Genomic DNA, 24,118 nt, shown 5'->3' with positions numbered 1-24,118 from the left:
TAACCCTAGCCGTTTTGGTGCAAGGCTGACAAGCGGTGGTAGAGGAGACGTCGGCAGCACATGGGAGCAGCAAGGGCTGCGGCGCCCTAGGGTACTCTGGAGGCTAGGGTTTTCTGAAACATTTTAAGTTTTGGGCCACTCGGGTCATTAATTGGGCTAGGGTATTTTGGGTTAAATTTTATTGTAAATGGACTCTTTTTGTTTATTTTTTTGGTCTTAGGCCCAGGCCAAAATTGGGCCTTACATGTATCAAAGAAAAAGAATTATTAAAAATATAATGAATATAATTTTATTTAATTTTAATTATAGAATGTAGTTAAGAATATAAAAAATGCTAATATGAAAAAAAAATCAAAGGCCTTTGTTGTTAAGGGTTAAATACAGCTTTGCACAAAAAAATTACTATTTAAACTTGACTTAGGGTAGGTTTGGATGGACGGTTGGGTGCGATATGGTACGTTTAGCTTACTTTTTGTCTAACGCTACAGTATCTAATCTCACCTCCACCAATATTTTTACACTAATAATAAGTAAACGCACCGCCTTTTAACTTCAAATTCACCTTTTTAACTTAAGTAATAATATGATGTATATTAACAAGGATAATAAAAAATCTGAAAGAGTTTGGGTGAGGGCCAGTCAGCCTTTTAACTTCTTTGTAATATTGAACTATAATTCCTATATATATATAAATAGAGAATTAAATTTTAAAATTTTAATTACGTGTCATCTTTAATTTATTGAAAATCTATAAAATTTGGTAAAAGTAATATTGAGGTTTTTGTATTAAGAGTTAGATTGTATTTTATTCTCTCTACTTAAAAAATAGATAAATTAGTCTCTATATATTAATTCAAAGGAAATATTGGCCCTTTCTGTTAAAATTTCATCCACTTGTACTAGCGGTTAACGAAATAAGCAACCAGTACAATAAGGAATGCCACATGTAAATCATGTCGACATATATGGACCGGTTTTTAACAATAGAAACGGTTGAAATTTTTAATAAAAGGACCAATTTACTCTCTGATTAGGATATAGGGATTAATTTACCCATTTAAATAGAATATAGGACCTCCATTCCCACGGCTAAGCCCTAAATCAGAAACATGAACTTGATTCAGAGATTTGGTTAAGGAGATAGAAAATTAGTAATCTCATATCATTATGTCATAAGCAAAGCAGAGTAATTAAACAAAACACCTTAGGAAAGTTGAAACCAAGGACCAAAGGAGAAGCCGATACATTGTTATTGTAAACCAAAGTGGCACTTTTCTTATACTATCACTGCTTTCTTCTTTCTTCTTTTTCCTTTCATAATAATATACCTGGAAATAGTGGGAATTAATTAAGTTTATACCTTCAACAAAGTAGTAGGCAAGAGAACGGTGAAATTACATATTACCTCTCTCTATCATAGAAACTGATTCAAATTAGTTCTTATACTATCAAACATATCAATTTAGTCCCTATACTAGTATGAAAGAATCAAATATGGCTATTTTAACAAAGTAAACATTTACTATTTAAAAATATCATTCTATGTTCTAAATATTGGCTTTGTTAAACATTAATTAATACTTTTAAACAATAAATGTTAACTTTGTTAGAGTTTAGTCTTATTTGATTCTTTTTACTAGCACAATGATTATATTGATCCGTTTAATAGTGTATGGAATAATTTGTACTAGTCCCTATGATAGACCTATCAATCTAACTTTTGAAATTTGGTTCCTCTACTTCTAGTTTCAGAAATGTAGTCCCTCTCGTATCTGATTTAAAGATTAGAGTGAAATTGATAACATTGTCTTCTATTAAATATGAATATGTGCAATCAATTAAACTTCAAATCTTTAAACCAAAGGTTTGAATACTAACATGTTACATATTCAAATTACTCAAAATCCATTAACAGTATTATCAATTGTACTTTAATTTTCAAATCAAAGGGACTATAATTTTAAAAATAAAAGCAAAGGGACTAAATTTCAAAATAGTGAAAAGTACAGGGACTGAGGGCATATTTAAACCTGAAAAAGAATTACTAATAGTAAAATAGTATTAATGGCACCTAGTTCAGCCCATGGCATATTTATGGGTCCAGCTCCGAGCAGTAGATTCGTACTTTAATTTGTCAGCTTTGCACATACGAGCAATCTCCGGTACAAGAGGATCATCAGGGTTTGGGTCGGTTAGCAGTGAACATATAGACAGTAAAACCTGCATTAGCCCAATATATATAAATATAGCATTTAATTAGTTTACATGTTTTTTTTTAACTACATTTAGGGGTGAGTAAAATTCAATTCGAAAAAATCGAAAAAATTTTAAATTTCAAGTTAATCGAATCGAGTTATTCAAATTATTTGAGTCAACTCAAATAAGTAATTCGAATTTCAAGTTCAAATCGAGTTAAATTTTACAATTCGAATAACAGATTAGTGCAAATAATTATACAAATTAGTAATTGTTAAAATTTTCATTTTCTTTTAATAAATTATTGACGTGGCATATTAGCACATTGAGTGATTAACATGTGGCATTTTTTGTTGACTTTTGACTAAAATTTAGGACCTCTCTATAAAGTTTAGGGGAAAAAGTTTTGGACTAATTATAGGGAGGTCCCTAAACTTTAGTCAAAAGCCAACCAAAGATGTCACGTACCAATCACTCAATGTGCTAATGTGCCACATCAGCAACCCATTAAAATAAAACAGACATTTTAACAGCAGTCGTACAATTATTTTTTTTCGAGTGATTAAATTAAGAAAAAAATTTGAAGTGACCAAAATAGGACATGCCCTATTTTAGTGATTATGCGTGTAGTTTACCTTTTTTTTTTTTCTTTTTTCTTAGTTTTATTGATCCAAGCTTTACCTACCTTGGATATGGTGAGTGCAGGACTCCATTGTTCTTTGAGAATGTCTAAGCAGATATTGCCATTACTGTTTATGTTGGGATGGAAAACCTTGGTCCTGAAGGCAATCTGAAAAACAATTTGGTGAACATTATTATGTTAAAAAGCCCATAGAGATGCATTAGGTGCTAGATTATGGTACCTTAGGAGGTTTAAAAGGGTAATCAGGAGGGAAATGGATGGTCACAAGGAAAACACCACCAGCATATGGACTATCATTTGGACCTATAATGGTTGCCTGCCAATGAAACATATTTTCACCCACTGGACCTGGATAAAGTACAGCTTATGTAGTGAATTTACCTTGCAAACAACAATGGAGATTAGCTGCTATGCGATTTTGTTTCTTTCTAACTCTTACCTGCACTGCATGAAGCTGGAGGATCTCTTTGCAAGTCCTTGAGCTCCTTTAGTATTCTTTTTGACGCCATTAATAAAGTTCTTATATATATATATATATATATATATATATATATATATATATTCAAGAGGGAGAATGGGGAAATGTAATGGAGAACTTCAAAGGGGAAGATGGTAGCTTTATTTAATGGAGGAATTGTAGGTGTTTGTGAAAGAAAGAGGTCCACCAATTCTTTACATATTGATGAAAGTGGAAGGAAAAAGTTGGTATTCTAGGTTAATGAAAGAGAATCGAAAGAGAGGCACCTTCCGATGCTTAAGTCGACAAAAATTGAATGGACAAAGACAAGTTTAAGTGCCCTTATCTCATTCCTTTGTACCATCTTTTGATTTGTGCACCCCCCTTGTTTGATGGACTTAATGATTGGGTACAACTTGAAGAATCAACAACTTTATAAAAGGAGGAAAACTTGGGAAGATATTAATGGCATCTCATGTATCTTTATTTATAATTTTCCGGTCTAAGAGCAAAAGTTATCTAAAGATATAACTCGAAGACTTTTCCAATGACTACAATGGCTATGCCATTTTCTAATTCATCTTTCTCACTATCTTGGTAAGGAGAATTATTTTGGTTCATATTCGCTTTAACTTCCTCAAAACTGACTACTCATCATTTTGATTCATATATAAGCAGAAAGATGGCATCTCAGTTCATCTTTCATAGAAATCTGTAAGGCCAATGAGATCAAAAAGAACCATTTGTATAGAACACCATGTGGAAGCAACAAACAATCGAACCGAGGGAACTACAGCAGTCTGACAATAAGGATCGAGTATATATGTTGGAATTCGATTCTCAAACCTGCTGGTTACCATCTTTTAAGCATGACTCTTGCAGTTCATGAACCAACTAGACTCGATCCGAGGCTCATTCCCTTTCTATCCGTATAAATTCAATGTTAGAAGGGAGAATGGAAGTGGCAAGATGAAGTAGAAGAAACAATATTCAATCAGGTAAGCAAAAGAAATTAGTGAACTCCAAAACCACAAATATAATATTAGTTCATTAAAACATACTAGATCAGATTACATCACAAGAAACAATAGGAAACAATTTCTCCATGTTTCAGTTAACAGATCAAACATATCTAAACCCAAAGTAACTGAAGGAAAGTGTGAGAACACATAAAGGGCCATCAATATACAAATTCAAAAGACAATCCATGAGAGAAAAAAAGAAAAGAAGAGAAAAGAAAAAGCACAAATTTAGATGATTATAGGAATGATCCTAGTTCTGTTATAGTTCAGACTACAAACCAAAAGGAGCTATTTTCTCAAGGTGAGAAAGAGATGATAGACATGGTGAGAGACTAACAGATTTATGTGGCTAAATGGGCCATGATATCCACCCCGGCATCCATAACTGTTCATCACGTGATCACAATATCGAGCAGGCTTTTTGTGACTTTCTCTTCTTTTTCTTCTTCTGCTTTGGTGGCTGGAGAACCACTTTGATGGCCGCATCAAAGACCGCTTTCACGTTCTGTATTTCAAGAAGTAATTAACATACTTCCAAGGCTTGTAAACAAAAAGCAATGGTAGATCAGTCGAATATGTACATACCTGCTGTGTCTTTGAACTACATTCAATGTAAACAGGGGCTCCAATCAGCTTCCTTAATTCCTCCCCCTTTCAACATGAAAAGTTAAAGAACATAGTCAAAATTAGGATTCGATGTTATCAAGTATCAACAGGAATGGCCAATAACGGAACTTAGAAATTATTACTACAACAAGCAGCTGAGAGTACCTGGGCTGTGGTAATGGGCACTGCTCCAGGGTGATCTACGAAGAACTGCTTATCATCCCGAAGATCTACAGTAAGAAATGTGGCAGCTGTTAATGAAACATAGAGTGGCAGCGTTTAAGATTAACATTGGGTTCATTCTTTGCTTGTTATTCATTTGCCATGGGATTTGTAATTTTTTCTATCAAACCTTGTAATGGATTCGTTCCTCCATGATTAATGATTCAAACCACTGTTTAGCTAGCTCAAGAATATAAAATGATAAGACTCATATGAAACCAAACCTGAGAGTGAAATTTCAATAAAAGAACATAGACCAGGCCCAAGTTTTAAAAGTTTTCTGCTTATTTCTACCTTTCCCATTTTCTTCAAGCATCTTCCTCTAAGATGATGAATATTATATTTGGTTCATATTCTACTTCAGCATCTCATAGGATTGGTTCACATCGACTTTTATACAATTCCCAAAGTCTTAGTTAAAACCAGTAAATAGCGGTCCCAAACAGCTGTTTTATCAATGGAACTTTAGTTTTAATCTTGCTTGGTCCACGAGTTGGGGAAGGGTGGGGCTGGGGAGGACATAAGAGCATCGGAAAAAAGTTACTTTTGATGAATCATTAGAAGAAACAATTTAGTGGAGGATAACATACTGCAATGGACTGTAGCAGGATTTGAAGTTCTGCAAGATTAAGTTCCAAAGTATTCTTTCAAATACATTAGAAAACATACTAATTAGAGGAAAATTCAAAAAAGGCAAGACTGATTTCAGGTTTCTGTCAAGATATAAAAGGGTGGGCTTGGTTGAGTAGAAAACTGATAGGATGGAAAGAGGGAGTGGAAAAGTGAAAAGAAATTGCTTGGTAGGAAAAGAAATAAAAAAGAGGATCATTTTTCATCCTAATACATAACAACAAATCATTCCAAATTGGAATGATACGAGTACAGAACATGAAAGAGAGATGTAAGTTCAAATTTATGCATTTATAAAAGTTGCGCTTTCTTTTGTCTCATTTTTCAACTCTATCAAGCAATGAATGAAAAGAAATTTACTTTCTTTTTCAAGTTTCCATATTTCTACCAAGCATAGTAGCACACCAATGGAAAGAAAATATATATTTTAAATCTTTTTTTTTATTTTTCTACTCTTTCAATTTTCCATCTTTCCGATTTTATTTCCACTCTACCAAGAAAGCCTAACTTCCACAGGACAACTCAAGTAAGTTTTCCAAATTTGTCATATTAAAGGATTCTTTCAAATGCATTACAAAGCATGCTAATTCGAGGCAAATTTGGAACAGATGGACTTGTTTCACATTTCTGCAACCACAGAAGTTTTTCCTTACTGAAAATAAGTTAACAACCACTGTGGAAGAAGAAGAGGCTAACCTCTACTGTTTATATAAAGACAAAATGGAGGAAGGTTTGGGCGAAGGGCAACAGTAATTGAACCGTAAAAGGTCTAATTGTTTGCTCTCTTAACAAGAAAACTGAAAGAAAATAGCAATAGTTGTAAGGGTGAAGGAAGCTTTATAGAAGTCTTGCAAATAAAACACCATCATATAGAAACAAACGCTTAGGATTTTACATGCTAGAACGGACTAATCTTACGAGGCAAGGAGGCATCTAAAGGACTACACTACTTCAGCCACCAACAGGAACATCTGCCCTTCTCTCAATGGCAACAAAAAAGGGTGTTGGAAATATTGCAAACTATAGCATTCATTAGCCTTACCCATAACTCATTATATGAAAAGAAAATAAGAAAATCATTGCATAAGAGCATACTGAAAGGAACAGATCAAGACATTTTAAAGTATTGAAAATAAAGATTGAAGTAGAATCTAACCAAGCTTAGTCCCAACAAGAATAATTGGAACACCAGGTGCATAATGCCTCAACTCCGGAATCCACTGAGGATTCAAAAAGAAGACAATGCATTAGCAGATCAAGTAATTGAAAGTATCTTGTTCAAAAACCGGTGAAAAGCTTCTAATAGCAAATAATCTCACTTTCTTAGAAACATTTTCGTAGCTGGCTTTGCTAATGAGAGAGAATGCCAACAAGAAGACATCTGCTCCACGATAGCTCAAAGGTCTTAATCTATTGTAGTCTTCCTGGCCTGTTCCAAGACAAAATATAAACAATAAAATCAAACCTACCACAATAAGCATTCTAAGATATGAATAAGGAAAATTAATGGAATTGAAACTTACCAGCAGTATCCCACAATCCAAGATTAACAGTGTTGCCGTCCACAACCACATTTGCGCTAAAGTTGTCAAAGACAGTTGGCACATAATCCTGTTTCCCCAAGACATTGCATAGGATGTGGAAAACATGTTATAAGCAATCTCTCCAAAAGTCATCTTAAAATAATCATAAGAATAAAGCAAGAACTAGGCAATTATGATCATAATGTCATCAATCAACTCTACATGAAGTTAGGTTTACTAAAAGAACAAACTATATTAGACACATTTTCTGGACAAGAGCATGAAGAAGTAACCCTCCAAGGACCCTCCAAATGCATGAAAAACTAGAAAATTTGAACATATACATACCGGACAGATACTCGTACCCGATACACAAGATTTCCAACTAACATAGATGGCCATAACCCAAGATTCGCAGTAATGAAAGCACCTATTATGAAATCTCTAAATGAGACTTTCTACCAGCAATAGTTTCAGATTTAGCAAATTGTTTTCTTTCTCCTCCAGCAAAAAACAGTGGAGTAGCAAGATATAATGTTTCCAGTTTTAACTTTTGACCTTAACTCACTAATTGAAATGAAAACCTACAAGACAAAGAATCTTTATCCTAGATGATGCATCATCAAAACACAAACAGAAGAAATAAGAAGGTATAAACCACAAAAAGGCAATAAATGTCCTGCAAGTTTTTGAAGCAAAAAACCCTAAGAAATTGCTCACTTGAACACAATTTACGAAGAATGATTCTATTATTCAGAAAGATACTATGCCCCAAATTCAAGATTCCAAAGACAAGTACAACAAAATGGGAAAAAGAAACAAAAAAACCCAATAAAGAAAGCAACTTTACCAAAGTTACATTGACCACCAGAAACCAGTGTAGGGTCTGCTTGGTGGCCAAGAAAAGAGGGGAAACAAAAAGGGAAAGAAAAAGAAAAGAAAATCCATGAAAATCCAAGTAAAGAAAACGTTAAGGGCCAGCCAGACTTTCTTTTCCATTCCCCATATTTTCTCAGAGACCAAACAAAAAAAATGGGTTAGTTTCTTTCTTTTTGGAACTCACAGTAGGGAAAGTATTGCTGGTGTAGGAGATGAGCATGCAAGTCTTGCCGACGGCACCATCACCAACAGTGACACATTTGATGAACCTTGATGCACTCATTTTACACCCACCAGCAAAAGTGAAAGTAATTTCAGAGATGTTCCTCTCCCTCCGCCGCCGCCCCCAAGGTTATCTCTTGCTTCAATTATTGTCCAAAACAGTAGGAAAAAAACAAACCCAAAAACACTGAAATGAAGAAGAAGATGAAGTACTAAGTAAAACTGGAAGACATCAAAGACATTGCCCGAAAGAAAGAGAGAGAATCATTAGGGAAAGGAAAGACAGCTCTTGGACAGCTATCTGCTTACATTACAACAATATATTTTCCATAAATAATTTATTATTTATTTTATTATTATACCTAAAAAGTTCATTGAAGGGCTTATTGAGTTATTTCAAGTATGACATATTTTTAAAATTTTAAATTAAGTATTTATTTGTTTTGTTAATAATAATGTATTTTAATGATTCGATAAGAATGATTGAATGATAGAAAATGCAATTAAAAGGAAATTAACAGTGAAATAAGAAAGTTCTGATTTTTTAAATATAAATATCTGAAAATGGGAACAAGTATCAATCTTTTATTTTAATTTGAAAAAGTATTAGTTATCCAAAATTATAATTTTAATTTTAATTTCATCTTTAAATTTTAAAATAATTTTAATATTTTATATATCCTCATGTTTGGAGATTTGTAATTATCTCTTCCAATAATATTATCTTCAAGAATTAAATATTTGTATGATATCAATCAAATATTTTCATTAGCTTAATTGTCAATATAAGTGATATCTATCAATTTGTATCTAATGAAATGCGTTTTCTAAAACAGGTGACATGTGTATTAATCGTGTTAACAACTTGAATTTAGTGTTGGAAAAAAACATGTCATTTTCTTTTAATACGTTATATTTATATTGTGCATGTAATAGATATACATATATACTTGTAATTTGGGCTAATTTAGAAGAATATGCCCCTTTTTTATTATTTAAATAGGCTTTTAGATCATTTTTTTTTAAATTATAGAAATAGACCGTTTTTCAAGAGAGCTGGACGCACTTTTTTGAACGTTGGCAATGGTAAAAAATTTTAAAGACCCCAACGATAATTTTGTTTCCTATAAATTTCAGGTCATTTTTCATTCTTTTCACTCAAATACAACTCTCTCAATTCTCTCAATTTTTTTTTAAGTTTTGTTCTAAATTATTCGATCCGCTTGTTTAAAAATATTATAGTTTTATTTAATTATTTCGTATATTATTCGTTTTGATTAAATTTTCACGAATGGCAACCTCTCTGATTCGTTTCAACAACAAACACATTTATGTCGCTCAAGCGATAATTGTAAGACGATATTTTAAATTTCACTATTTTTAATTACGTTAAATTTTAATTTTTTTTTAAATTAATTTATTTTGTCGATGTAAATAGGCGAATGATCGTGTTTTGGAGGGATTCATACATAACTTATCAAAGAACCCAGATACCGAAATTCGTGGTTACTTGCAAGACGCGAGATCCTTACACGTGCCTCGTATGCTCGGAGGCTGCAAACTCGATCCTACACTCATCAGCACATTGGTGGAAAAATGGAGGCCCGAGACACAATTTTCATCTACCATACGGTGAGTGTACAATCACACTGAAGGACGTAGCTTTACAACTTGGTTTACCGGTGGATGGGCCAGTCATCATGGGGCCAGCGGTCGTTCCTAGTAAAGAGGACATTTGCAAGGCATTTTGGAAAGGGTGTCGTATAAGTTTTACAGTGGCCGGATAGATATGAAATTGTTGGAAACCAATTTCAAATATCTTCCTTAGGACACGTCCGATATTGTCAAAGAATAATACGCCCAAGCATTCATTTTGAGGTTAATCAGGGGTATTCTAATGCCTGATAACTCTCAAAAACACATAAGGTGGTTACTACACCTAGTCGACTTTAAAAAAAGTGGACGATTAAGCTGGGGATCAACTGTGTTGGCCATGTTGTATCGCAAGTTGTGTCGGGTGATAGAACTGAATAAGATGTCAATCAGTGGTTGCCTAATCTTACTACAGTCATGGCCTTGGTGGCGACTACCATTTCAACGTCCCTAAGTGAATGATCCATATACGTTCTCATTAGTAACAAAGAGCAGCTCGAAGAACAGGTGGAACCATGAGCTGAATTAACATATCACTTGAATAGGTGGAACCATGGACCAATATACTTGTTGTTTATTTATTTTATGTTTTATTTAACATATCACTTGAATAGGTGGAACTATGGCCAAGTTACGTAGGACTACTGGAGTAGCTTGAAGATATCCGACTGATGTTAGATTAATGCTCGAAAGTCGAGGTTAGTTATTTATTTTTTTCAAACCTATAATAATTATACAATGATTTGTAAAATAAAATTCTGTATATAATAGAATTTACAATTGTGCACTACAGTTTGATGGATGCCGTACGCTGAGCCGGATATCATAGAACACGTCCCGCTAGAATTTTTGGCCATTCGGAGTATATGGGACGTCAAGGTGTCGTTGATAATGTACACGATGGTGGAGATGCACGAATCAGATCGAGTGATGCGACAGTTCGGGTGGAGGCAACAAATTCTGCTAACACCGCGAGACATGGAAGCATTGTACAAGCTGGTCTGCAGAGGAAGACTGACGAGAATTGGAAAGATTACCACAAGGAGAACATTGACATTTGGGATCGTAGGATAAAATAATTACCCATCCACAAATCTTTTTTCTCATTGGACATGGCAAGCTATTTGGAGTACATGCCCTGGTTCAGAGTCGTCGGCAAGCTATATCTGCTATCAGTGGAGGTGTGGAGTAGGCAACTTCATCAAAAGAAGCCACGATAAGCGGCCTAGCAACATAGGTTCGGAAGAGGTGTTGTGACGAGTTCGTCACTAGCTCCAACCCAACAAGCACCACTAATGTCTACGCCACATCCCAGTTAGTCCACTCTACTTATTCTTGTTCATTTCACTAACCCCGTATTTTCTCATAAGCACCATACTATGCACTATCGCAACACCCTACTTCTACCCCTTCCGCAGGTACATATTTCGGGGTACCTCCGTCTCCAGTATTTTATGCCCTATACTGACGCAAATGTCGAGCCATATGTCGACACATGTATCGTTATTTATGGCGACACCAATACCGTCATCAATGTTAATATCGATGCCCGGATCAATACCGATGTATCCGAGTATTGTGACATCGTACAATTATTCAATAATAGTGTCACAAACACTCATCACGTCATTATTTTATCGAGATGGGTCATCGGCACCACCTTCTCGTAGAGTGAAGGACATACGATAGAAGGCTAGGACGACATCGCAATCAAGCACAGATGAAAGAGATGGAGACGAAGACGAAGACAAAAATGAATTTGACGGTGGAGATAAAGATGAAGACGATGGTGGAGATGAAGTAAGTATGAGGGTAGAGGTGAAGACAAAGAAGATGATGACGATGGTCACGATCAAGTGGAGGAGCCGACACCACTAGTTGTGCGCAAAAATCCTACGTGTCATCCACCGCCCTGCGACACACATTTAGCCCGATGACGTATTTTTTTATTTACTTATTGCGATGTAAATATAAATAGCATCAATAAAGAAATAATATTTTTTTGTATATTCTATTGCAACTCATATTTTCTTTGTTAAATTCTAATGTCAATTATACGTAAATTTCCATATATAATATTTGATATGAAATATGTAACTTTGGATAGACACTTTTATCGAACTAGTGATTAATAAAAGTACAATGACTAACTTGTAAAAATGGAAAAAGTTTAATTCATTGAGAAATAGTAATTGATACTTGAAGTAGTGCTTAAATGAGTAATTTTTACACTATATAAATGCTAGTAGGCGATAGCAAATACAATTGAAATGTAAGTTAAAAAGAAGAACAATTTTTTTACACAAAAAAGAAAACATTGTAATCAATTTTATATCGTCGAAAAAAATGAATGCTAGCGACGTTGAAGCCCCAATGTACCCCTTAATACAGAACATGCTGCCTTTCTATGCATTTGGTTTCTATAGTACCCGCATAACTTTTGTTGATTGTCCCTCTCTCGAACATCGATATTGGTGCGTATTCGAGTGAAATTCGGGTGACTTTTCGGGCGCGATACAAGTTTATGTTCGTGGCCAACTCGAACGGCACGCTGGGCACTGGTGGCCACATATTTTCATTTGGGACGGGTGGGAATTTAGGTCTCCATACATCGTGCATGTGTTCCAGTTTGTACAAATTGTTGGTATAAGACGTGTACTCAAATTGTACATTCGCACATGTGACAATAACATGTGTGCATGAGAATCAAAGTGCTTGGAACCTCTCATAATTGCTAATATTTTTTGGTAGGTTTACACGATATGATGCCTCTGGCATGTCCTGGTCGGGCCCAGTATACTCCGTGACCTAAAATTGCAAGTTTCGATGCGAGTGACACACTATATACATAGTGTTCACTCTTATTATATTTCATATAATTTCTTTCATAACATCCTCACATCAAATGTAACCGCTCGCTATCTGCCTAACATATGACGTCGTCCGCTTTGGAAATAAGGTAGTCAAGTAAAAGTATGTTTCTTTGACAACCGAGGTTATCGACAAATGACACGTCCCCTTCAGTATAGAATAGATTCATTTGGCTAAGTTCGTTGTCATGTGTCATTCTTGTAAACCTCCGTCATACGATTGCATCCATTGTTAGAAAGGTATGTTGGCATAGTAGTCTACATCGACATTGTTGATAGCATGGAAGTTATGCAACATATCATGAAAATGGTGTTGGACAAGCTCATACCCTGTCGAAAAAAGTATACCCATAAATGCAAACAATATATGATGATATATGGTTTAGCATGATCGTGGGTAAAGTGGAAACTACGTACCCATTTCAATGCATTGATCTCGCTCACTTTTTGAAGGTCATTTTGTGTGGTAGTTGGAGTCGACATGTCGTATACAGTACCTATAGTGGGTACGATCCTAAAGGCTACCCTGTCACTCAATAGTAGATAAGATTTTGATTCTTGTTTAATATTGCACATATGTCGGGTTGGGGAAAACGCGTCGGCACAATTAGCTAAGGAAGAAATCCTAATCATCTGTCTTTTCGGAGAGAGTTATCGCAAACGCTATCGACAAAATCCTTCGATTACCATCTTGGGCAACAGCCATCAACAACCGATGCTAGTACCTCTCGTACAGCCATGTGTCGTCAATTTGCACTAAAAGCTTGTAGTGCCGGGAAAATTTCATGCATTGATCAAATATCCAAAAGAACCAGTGGAATACTTTTTTTTCTAAGGACCAGACGATCATCAAAGTATGCTGGGTGCGTTTCCAAATCGGTTACGAAACTTGGTACGTACCGATCTAGTACCTGACACCATTGCCATAAATTGTTGTATGACGCGTCCCAGCCATGATGCAACTTATCAATAGCCTTTTGTTTTACGACCCATGCTTTATAGTACGATGATGTGTAATCGTGCTAGCTACGAATTTTGGCAATCAACACTGGGACAAGAATCCTAAGACTCACATTCACCATAAATAAAATAATGTCAGGCATAATGTCGAAGTCTAGCCTCAGCCAATCCTGACTTACACTTGCAAAGGACGAGTTAAAGTTACATTATTGGGAAAAACGAAGACCTCAGTCAGGTCACATTATGTCAGAAAATCGGGTGATCGCCTTACTCACCATCTACTACAACATAAGTATGTGGACCGAAATACTTTTTTATCGTTCACAAGTTATCGTCACAAGCTTGTCTTCTTCTGAAAAATGCCATGATTTTTTATTTGCACCTCTCGTCGCACATTACGCACTTCCCTTGAATTTCTCCGAACAAGATTTTGTGACTTGATAGTTCATGCCATTCCTTAAGTTGTACTACTTCAGTGCACCAAGAAAAGCATCTTTGTTGGGGTATTCCATGCCAACTTCTAATACCCAGACATTTGACGATGAGCTTGCATGGTCAGGTGTTTTGTACAATAGTTGCTAGAACTCTAAACCACTACTGAAAGAGAGGTCGGTGTTGGTTATATGGGGCGAATGTTCATATGCCTTGAATCGCAAATCTGGACACTAAAGAATTTCTACCCATTGATGTTTCGAGGATATCAGAATAAGAGCTTTGTAACAAACTAGTGAACCTACTGCACAACCATGTAGTAGGACTTTCTATTTCTTTTTTGATTCCAACATTATCCACAATGGTGGCTGAAGATGAACCAGTTCCATCAGCCTCGCAAACTCGACATATAACTCTATTACAATATTTCTTCTTGAGCAGTACAATGATATGACCGCTTCCATCTCAAGCTCGCCTTTCACATCAAATAGTTCATATTTAAAGTGGTCAACCGATACTAGATATCTATATTGTAAGCTCAAAATTCTTCCCTGACTCGAACCCCCGGCTTTCCTCCTGATTCTAGTTCGTAGCTTACACAATTGAATGGTACGGTTGAAAGCCAATTCCATGAAATGAGCTCCTGCAAATACGATATCGACTTTCGTATTACAGATTTGATCGTCATAGTAAATCACAAATTTCATTCGTCGACTCATTTCAATTTAAAACAAATTGGATATTTAGAATAAAAAAAATATTCAGACGATTATCCAAAGAAATGCAGATGACTCTCGCAACTCAACTCTTCAATGTTTGATATGAATTTGCTGCATGCCTAAGTTCTGGATATTTTGGTACTTTAATAGCAAAATAGAATAATGAGAAAGAGAATGTGTGCTTCAAAATCTGTTTTTAAAGACACACTTTCATCGAATAATGATAGTGGAACACTATTTGGTGCTCGAAAACGTGTTTCACAGATCAAATCATTTCATCAGACGCATGCTTCAGAGGGTATTCAGTGCCTCAAAATGTGCTTTAGATTTTACCCGAGATTCTCGGGGTCAGGTCCTTTTTTTAGACTTTATGAAAATGTTAGTGAAAACTTGTCTAGCTGGGCGAGCTTCCCTATTGACATGATAAGAAAACGCACCTAATTGGATAATTTTTCACTAAAATTTTCATAAAGTTTGCAAAAAAGAAAGTATTCTGTCCTGGGAATTTTTTTACAGATTTGAAGCACATTTTGAAGATATTCGATGAAAATGCTGGTCCTGCGACGCATTTTTGACCATAGATATTTTTTCATTTGCAATCTCACCATTTCCCCGTGCCTATAAGAGGGGGTTCTCCTTTCATACTCCATTATCCCTAAAACATCATCTCTCCCGGCCTCCATTCCTCCACTTTACAATATTTCTCTCTCCATTTTCTTCCTTGCTTCAGTGTTAAAAATTTTTGTTGCTAATAAAATTTTTGGTTCGAGGTACTCTTGAGTTGTCGGTGATGCAATATAGCTTTGAGATACACACATTTCATATATTCTATTGAGATGGGACCATTACCTCTGAAACCTATCCTGTGGAAGTCGAGTTTAGGGGTTATTTTGTTTTGCATGATCACGGGTGAAAGTCTACGTAGAGGTCTCAATTGACGGCCATTATGCAGTCATGGATCAGAGTATAACGAGGGAGTTAGTTGACGATCGTTACGCGAGCACAAGCTCAAACTTTTCGGGTACCAAAAATGTTGCCTTATAAATATCATATAGAAGTTTGAGGGCATAATTATAGGGAAAAACTGTAGAACTTCCCGCTATAATCGGCGTAAATTTTTTCTCCATTTCTACACAGTCGATATCTTTAACTTTCTTGCTTATCTGAAGGTCGACACCGCTGTGGACGCAGAAGGACTCTCAGACGAACAACGGTTGTTGCGGTGCAGTAAAGGTGATGCTCCTTTCGGGGTGACAACGATTGCCATTATTAAAAAACTCATTAATAACTACAATTGTTATTGCATCGACCTACGTTTAACTTCTATTGTGCCAAAACATCCTATCTCCGCTTGAGAGCCCTATTGTGTCCACCTCGGTGTCAGCTTTCAAATAAGAATGAAAAGTTAAAGATACCGGCTACCTGGAAATAGAGAAAAAATTACGTTGATTACACTGGAAAGCCCTCTGTTTTTTCTTATGATTATGACGTCAATCTTATGTATGGTATACATAAGACATCATTTGCGGGTATCTAAAAAGTTTAAACTCGTGACCACATAACGACCGTCAACTGGCCCCTGGTTATACTCGAACTCGTGGCCGCATCACGATCGCCTATTGGGACCTCCACTTAGACTTCGATCTGTTACCGTATCAAGCATTGCCACCCCGAAACCTGACGTCCATAAGATGAGTTTATGAGGTAATAGTCTTATCCCAACATGACATATCAAATGTATGTGTTCTGAGATATGTTTTCGCATCCTTGGTCCCTCAAATCTACCTATAAACTTTCGCGATTTCACCCTTAAAACCTTAAACTCTAAAAAACTTTAACTCTAACAAAATTAATAAAACCCTAACCTTAACCCTAGATACGTGTAATTTTTTTAAAACATTTTGAAATTTAATGAGGGGTGAAATTAATCTTTTTAAAAATTAAAATTTTTTTAGTAATCCACAAAAAATACGTGTGATTTTTGGAGAAATTTGGTGGTGATGAAGAACTAGATAAAAATCAAGAAAATAGGGGGCAACATGCCTAAATAATTTGCATGTGAACCGTAAAGCTCGTTTGTTTTATTCTGAATGTATTAGTATCTCAGGATTTTGTTTTAATTAAAATCCACAGATTAATTGGAAGAATTGATGAACTATTTGTTTTATTTTTCAAATGATACTTGGCCTATTTAATGAACCTGTAATTCATTTTTTTTATATATTTCCAAATAAATACTACGCCTTCACAACATGTTGCCCTCACTACATTTCCACAATTGCTATATAACAGTATTTAATTTCAATTTGTCAATAAAATATTAATTATTTAAAGAATAAAAAAATCAGTAAAACACATTCTGCTCTTAAAAGAATACGTAAATAAACCTACCTTGATCATGCAAGAAAATATTTTGTTTTTGAAATTAAGATATTAGAATTAATTATCAAATTAACTATTACATGAGTTGAAAAGTCTGGACATTATCAAAGTAAATAATACTCCATTAAATCCAAATTCAAGTAGGATGAAACTCAAGGCAAAAGGTCAAATAATACTTTACATATTTTAACATTTGTAAAGAGTCAAATAAAACTCCATTGCTTGGGCCATCAGCAAGAATTTAAAAACAAGTTGTGTAAATTATTTTCTTCCATGTAGCTATGGACTTTCACTCTCACAGGCCAAATCACAAACAGGTGGGCGACAGCTTCCCTTCTTCGCGAAGTAAAGTTCAAAAGGGGGAAAAACAAATAGAGATGAGAATCTTGGGTTTCAAGAAATAATCCTAAGGCACCTAAAAATGGGGCATAATCCAAATTCAATTTAAAAAAAAAAGAAATAGCAAAATCGTGATGCAACGTTGTCATTGTCTGCAGGGTAATTATGCATCATCAACCATCACAATCTATTGAAAACCCAACAAGCTTAAATTCGTTAATGGTGGTTGTTAAGTTGGTTAAAAGGCACCTAATCGAACTGCAACATTGATGGAGTTCTTATATCATCCAACTGCGACATCTCAACAAAAGTTTATAGCTTCATCATTATATATTATTCAGTATTTTATGAAGGTCGCTCGCTTGTTTGTTACTTCAGGGCCCAGACTACGACCCCAAGCTTTAATTTGTTTCTGGGTTCTTTAGTACCATATATCTGAAAGTAAGATCAAATTCTTGAATAAAAGATAAAACTTTTATAACTTTATTTAATAAATATCCAGGTTGTTTCTACTCAATGAAACTTAACAGTTTCAAAAGCTTATTTATAATTACTTCATTAATTTGAATAATAGAATAGAAGTCCAAAATCCAAGCATATACACCTCAGCATAAAATGGCTACCGACCCCACCCCTCGGGCCCTTCACCTCTGTTGGTCAATTGGTGCTTTCTTTCTGAAGCACAGCTGGTTTCACAAGTGAGCAAAAATTCATTTACAATTACCAAACAATCTCGTCTTAACCTCAGTATTGTCTTAGAATTTTGCCTAATAAGACATAACGTAAGTGAGAAATCGCCCTGAAGTACTTGGGTTTTTGTTGCCATTAATTTGGATAATAATGAGTGAAATAAAGAGAGTCAAGATTTAATGACGCCATTAATGCCTACTTGATACTAACATATGAGGTTATTTAAGGTTTAATGATACGATTAATATCTTATATTTGATTATATTTTCAAGTTAAGTTTTAGTATGATTTATTTTATGATAAATTTAAATATCATCGTTTACACACCAATTTTGAATTCAATTTCTAAATAACCCTATCACTAACAACATTCTATTATTAATTTGTAATGGAGAAAACTTTGTAACATTTCACAATGATTAATCATTGGAGTTAGGACTAAACATTTTACATTGGCAAGAATCATTTTCCTTTTGTTTATGATTTAGGATGTTTAAATTAAGGGAGTTGTTGTAGGGATAGTTAGTGGACAAAGTGTAATTGTGATTTATTTAATGATTCCTAATCATCTAAATTATAGAATTAGGCCAACTAACAATTTATAATTAAAATTAGAAAAACAAGCATTAAATTTTTCTCAAAGCACATGGACCATTTACTACCAACTCCATGTGCATGGATAACCAAACTTCTTTCCTACTATTTTTCTCTCTCAATTAAACATCATTGTATCTAGCACTGTCATAAGATGCCGTGTCCCCTACTTTGTTTGTTCTTACCAATCACCTGCATATCCAATCAATTTCTTACACATTATGATCATTCTTTTGTTCATATAATGGTTAGTTGGTAGCTCAATCATTTTTTTATGCTTGAATTACCAATTTAACACTTGGATTTGGGCTCCCCTAAGAATCATATTACATTAGATTCTTAGTTTTTATGACAATCTTTCAAACTAATCGGTTTAGAATTATATCAACAATTACCATAAAAAATCATTACAACCCCACACATGGTGACACAAATGAGACTCAAACTTAACCTCCCTTCAAACAATAATATGATTTTTAATCCTAGTGATAAATTGACAAGAACTAAGTTAATAGTTGTTCAAAGAAATGAAAACTGCCCGTGTTGTATCCAACTTACGTCTACATACCTTCAGCTTGAAAACTACAAGTTAAAGAGTTATTAGAATTTGGAAAACAAGAACTAGCCTGCATAGCCAACTTTGCAAACCTACTATGGAGATAGGACCTATGTGCACTCAAGGCAAAGGATTGTTTAACTTCGGTGCACCATAACACTGAACATCATCTGAACTAAAAATATAGAGGTCAATCGAGTTTCCATCGCTGGTTCCAATGGTCTTCCAAAGTTTGCTCCTGCTCTAGCTTCCTTCTTTTTGAATCCAGATGTTTGTTTCTTTTTAGAGATGTATCTTGTTTTACACTAGACTCTTTCCTGAGCAGTGATGGATGAATCCTTTAAGTAAACGGAAAGATGGCAAGAAAGTATGAATTGCTGACAATGAGCAAGAATGTACAATTTACCTCTTCTCAGAGCCAACCGTTTGTTGATCAGGCTTTTTGGATGCTCCATTTACTAATTTAGTACTCATTTCCCCTGCATTTACAACATAACTATCAATAACAGGATATTGCACAGATTTGCAACCAGCATTAGCAGAGACAGTTTATAATCAAACACCTGTAACTGCATTAAGAAACCTTATGCCTTGAGAGTGTCTATTTGTTGTCACTTTATCTCCATTTCTGCTCGTTCAAATGCAGTTCAAACTAATCAGTTGATTCTCAACTTTGTTCCATCTTCAAAGGGGCGTATAGTTGCAGAAGAAATATAATCAATGCTATCAGTTACATACCTTAATGCCCGTTTGAGTGCATCCACAGACAGTAGTTTAACTGGCTTAGAGGCCTTTTCCATGTTTGTTCTATCAGATAGAGGATCAACCATGTATATTCCTTCCGATCTAGGAGGATTTCTAAATGCTCTTCTCAAGTTCCTGTACGATTAGAGAAAAGAACGTCAATAATGAAAATTAGAAAAGGAATGAATTGAGCAATTTAATTTAATACGAGGATACAAAAATGAAATGGAGCATTGACCACTTACCCTCCCATTAGCTCAGTTCGCTTTGTGGAATATCTTTCTGACGCTTTCTGCAGAACATATCAGAAAAGAGTTAACTAGGGGTAATATACATCCTACTCCCAAGAGATAAAGATAAAGTAATGTCATGCCTACCGATTTGTGATATTGACAATAAGCACCTTGACGTCTGAAATAAATGAAGATATTATAAGTAAAAATATAAAGAGAGAAATTACACAGACAAACATACAAAGAAAGCTGGATAACTTAGAGCCTTGTGTTCAATTGATTAGAGAGTTGTTTAACAAGATGCATGACAAAACATAAGTGCCAAATTGTATTGGACGAAAAGCATAAGGCTGACAAATAGCTTCAAAAACAATCTAAACAAAGAGAAGTGATGATTTCACATCTAATTTTATATCAAAGATTTTCTAAAGAATCAGTTTTATTTACTTCTTGCACAAACCAGACTCCTTAGACCTGAACCTACCAAGAAATTTTCTACAAGGGTTAGGCATTTCTGCTCTTCTGACCCGATAGTTACCATGCACTACAAGCAAACCGCTAACAAGGTAATGACTGCAGGAAGTTTATAATCATGGATTGTTGATGATGCAAGCACAAGAAGAACGGGCCATAACCATTCATTTGGAAGCTCACTAGCATCATTCAAATCACTTTTCCATTTAAGCTTCTTTTTGCCAGTAGTAAATGCTGAAACTAGATGCTGAGAAGCTTGTTACTATAACATTACTTGGATTAATCAATTATAACATATACCATTAGCTGCAAAATAAGATGATTCTCTCAATCCCATTTCTTGGCAAGGTAGAGTATATGTGATCAATTGTTCAAAGAAAGTCAATATATCAAAAGAACCTAAGCAAGACTTGTAGCATACTTATTTAAAATGATTGTGCAAGCCGTCCCATCTTTTCTTCTTCCCTTGCAAACTCCATAGTCAGCTGAAGTACCAATCTTTAGAATTTGGTTGGGTGCAGCAACACTCAAGGAAAACCCTGATCCCTACAAAACAATACAGAAGATATCACTTTCTTCATGAAGGGTACCCTACAGAACCAATTAAAATACGACAAAGTTGATACCTTGGTGTCTTTGCGAACAGTGCAACTGAATAATGCAAAAACGGTTCCAACCTGCTCCTTACTGTTCTGCTCATAAGCGTCACCAAACAAGAAAAGAGAAACAGTATTTTTATCTAAGCACCCAATTTTCCATATGCTATAGCTTTTCCCAATAGAGCTAGTCTTTGGAATCCCCTTTTCAATCAGTACTCCTATGGTTGCCCAACAACCATAAAGGGTGTCTCCCACCAACAAATTCCTGTAAATAGCCAAAATATATTGTCACCTACCTCATAAAGTTTATGCATAACTATGTTTCATTCAGGGCTTTGCAAGTAATATTCTAGCTGAGGCAACTTTGAAGGGAACTTCACATCCAAAAGCAGGAGAACTAGCTAGCTCAAATGGTAGCATTCTCCCCCATAAATGATCTATATGTCATCAGTCATAGGGTTGAGTCTTATTTGGACACTCTGAGATCCCACTTCATGAACCCACTAAAGAATCTCAGCAGAATGGAAAGACAACCTCAACCAAAGACAATATCAGATTTGTTGAGGCCTGAAGGTCAGACCCCTCAACAGAATTCTAGCAATAAAAGCGTATGTTACAACTAAAAGAGGTAAAATTGCATACTTCAAAGTCGGTAGCCGAACAAAACGAATGTCAGACAAGTGCTCACTTAGCTTTGCAGGGCTGACCAATTGCTTCCTAACAAACAGAAGAAAAACATAAGCTAAACATGAGAAAAGAAGTATCAAAAGATAATTGTCAGGGCTTTTCCATTTGACACTTGGCATGCATGGCTAGCTTTGAGGAAAAATAAAGAATGAAAAGAGTGAAATCTTTTAGCCATTTTTTTTGTCTCCAATAATCAGAATAGTCACCCAAATCAATCATAGTCATTGTTAGTGTGGTTTTACCTTATACGCAAACCTGAAAACTTCTCAACTTGAATATCATTTGAACTCTGTGGCTTTGGCTTAGCATGTCTCTCAACTGATTTGGGTTCATAATCAAGGCAATCTTCAACAAAATCCTTAAAAACAGACAAGTCTGCTTTCCCTCTTCGCCTTGGCGATCCATCATCTGATAGGTAGCCTACAAAATTTGGCAAACTAACTTGTAACAATAAACCGAGAGATACCCATTATGAAATTCAAAAGCAATAAAAAGAATAGGCAAAACCCAGATGTGAAGCAAGCCACAAATAAAAGAAAATTGGGAAAACGCAGAGCCAGAGCCAGAGGCAGAAGCAGAAGCAGAAACCCAAATCCAAAATGTGGAAATAAAAGATACCCAGAAGGGCTTTATAATGAACAAATCCAAAACAAACCCAAAGCAAAGTGTGGAAAAAAATGTAGTGTGACGAGAAAGCGTGGATAAGTTTACCTGGAGACTGAGAGTGGGGACTTGAAGGGGAAGCAGGAGGCGTTTCCAAAACCCTCTCTTGAAGAGACAAAAGGAGATCAAGATCGTCTTCGTGGCTTGTCATTGGCAGTGATATTAGAGTAAAACAGATTTAGGCTAAAAGGACAACGATTTTAAAGCTTTCTTTTTATCAAATGAAATGAAATGATCGAAAAAGAAAATCGAAACATATTTAGTGTAGGTATATATCAGGGTTTTTTCATGGGCATTCTGGAGGGATTCTTGAAAGACGTTTTGGAGGGAAATAAAAGAGGTTCGCGGCTTGGTCGAAACTTCATCTACCGGAATATAAAACGCAGCGTTTTGCTCAACCATAAGTATTAAATAGAGGTGACCATGGGTTGGGCTACCCGGCCCGGCCAGACGGTCTGCCCAAAAAAAGGAGGGTTCGGGTAAAAATATAGGCCCGAAATATGGGTTTGGGCAAAAAAAGAGGTCCGTTTAGAAAACGGGCCGAGCCTCGGGTAAAATTTTTTGGGCTCGTCCCGACCCGACCCGAATTATATATTAAATATATATATTTTTATTTTTAATCAAATATACTTTTTAATCAAATATTTATATTAAATATATACTTTTTTGGTTTTGTAAAATTTAATATGGGCCGGGCTCGGGCTTAGCAATTTTCTTTCGGTCTGGGCTTAGATAAATTTTTAGGCCCATATTTTGGGTAGGGCTCGGGCCTAGAAAATGAATCTAAATTTTTATCTGGGTCCGGCCCGAACCTTTTCTGGCCCGGCCCATGATCACCTCTAGTATTTGTCGAAACCGTTTTTTTGAAAACAAAAATTTAGTTGTCGACTTTAAAAATAAAAACTGGAGTCGCCACCGATCCTTTATTAAGGTGTGATCGGCGCACCTTAAAAATAATTTTGGTCTGCGGAATTTGAGAAAACAGATTCGGGAGTCAGTTACGCACGAGGAAGGATTAGCACCCTCGTAACGCCCAAAATCGGTACCAAATTGATGATTTAATGTCTTGGTGTCGAAAATTTAAAAAGATTTTAAAAGAGAAATTTTAACTCGCAAACGAATC

General features: G+C 35.3%; 3 protein-coding genes across 3 annotated transcripts; all 3 read right to left on the bottom strand.

The window, feature by feature from the left end:
- Positions 1-1,127: 1,127 nt before the first annotated feature.
- On the bottom strand, positions 1,128-3,607 carry LOC105785915 (ubiquitin-conjugating enzyme E2 10). The gene is made up of 5 exons (XM_012612114.2): positions 3,279-3,607; positions 3,060-3,187; positions 2,882-2,986; positions 2,072-2,220; positions 1,128-1,328 (listed from the first exon to the last, which is right to left on the bottom strand). The coding sequence occupies exons 1-4, from the start codon at positions 3,346-3,348 to the stop codon at positions 2,077-2,079; spliced, it is 447 nt and encodes a 148-aa protein (XP_012467568.1). The 5' UTR covers positions 3,349-3,607; the 3' UTR covers positions 1,128-1,328; positions 2,072-2,076.
- A 705-nt stretch (positions 3,608-4,312) lies between these two features.
- Positions 4,313-8,706, bottom strand: LOC105785914 (rac-like GTP-binding protein ARAC3). The gene is made up of 7 exons (XM_012612112.2): positions 8,363-8,706; positions 7,300-7,387; positions 7,096-7,205; positions 6,933-6,996; positions 5,090-5,154; positions 4,904-4,969; positions 4,313-4,823 (listed from the first exon to the last, which is right to left on the bottom strand). The coding sequence occupies exons 1-7, from the start codon at positions 8,459-8,461 to the stop codon at positions 4,719-4,721; spliced, it is 597 nt and encodes a 198-aa protein (XP_012467566.1). The 5' UTR covers positions 8,462-8,706; the 3' UTR covers positions 4,313-4,718.
- A 10,705-nt stretch (positions 8,707-19,411) lies between these two features.
- On the bottom strand, positions 19,412-23,309 carry LOC105785913 (uncharacterized). Its single transcript, XM_012612111.2, has 11 exons — positions 23,044-23,309; positions 22,575-22,752; positions 22,288-22,362; positions 21,673-21,910; positions 21,468-21,592; positions 20,717-20,750; positions 20,585-20,631; positions 20,334-20,474; positions 20,159-20,223; positions 20,002-20,074; positions 19,412-19,912 (listed from the first exon to the last, which is right to left on the bottom strand). The coding sequence occupies exons 1-11, from the start codon at positions 23,144-23,146 to the stop codon at positions 19,786-19,788; spliced, it is 1,206 nt and encodes a 401-aa protein (XP_012467565.1). The 5' UTR covers positions 23,147-23,309; the 3' UTR covers positions 19,412-19,785.
- Between the last annotated feature and the right edge of the window lie 809 nt (positions 23,310-24,118).

This window comes from Gossypium raimondii, chromosome 1, assembly GCF_025698545.1.
Source record: "Gossypium raimondii isolate GPD5lz chromosome 1, ASM2569854v1, whole genome shotgun sequence".
Lineage (NCBI taxonomy): Eukaryota > Viridiplantae > Streptophyta > Magnoliopsida > Malvales > Malvaceae > Gossypium > Gossypium raimondii.
Note: the sequence above shows the minus strand (reverse complement) of the source record. Positions and strands in the feature narration are given on the sequence as shown.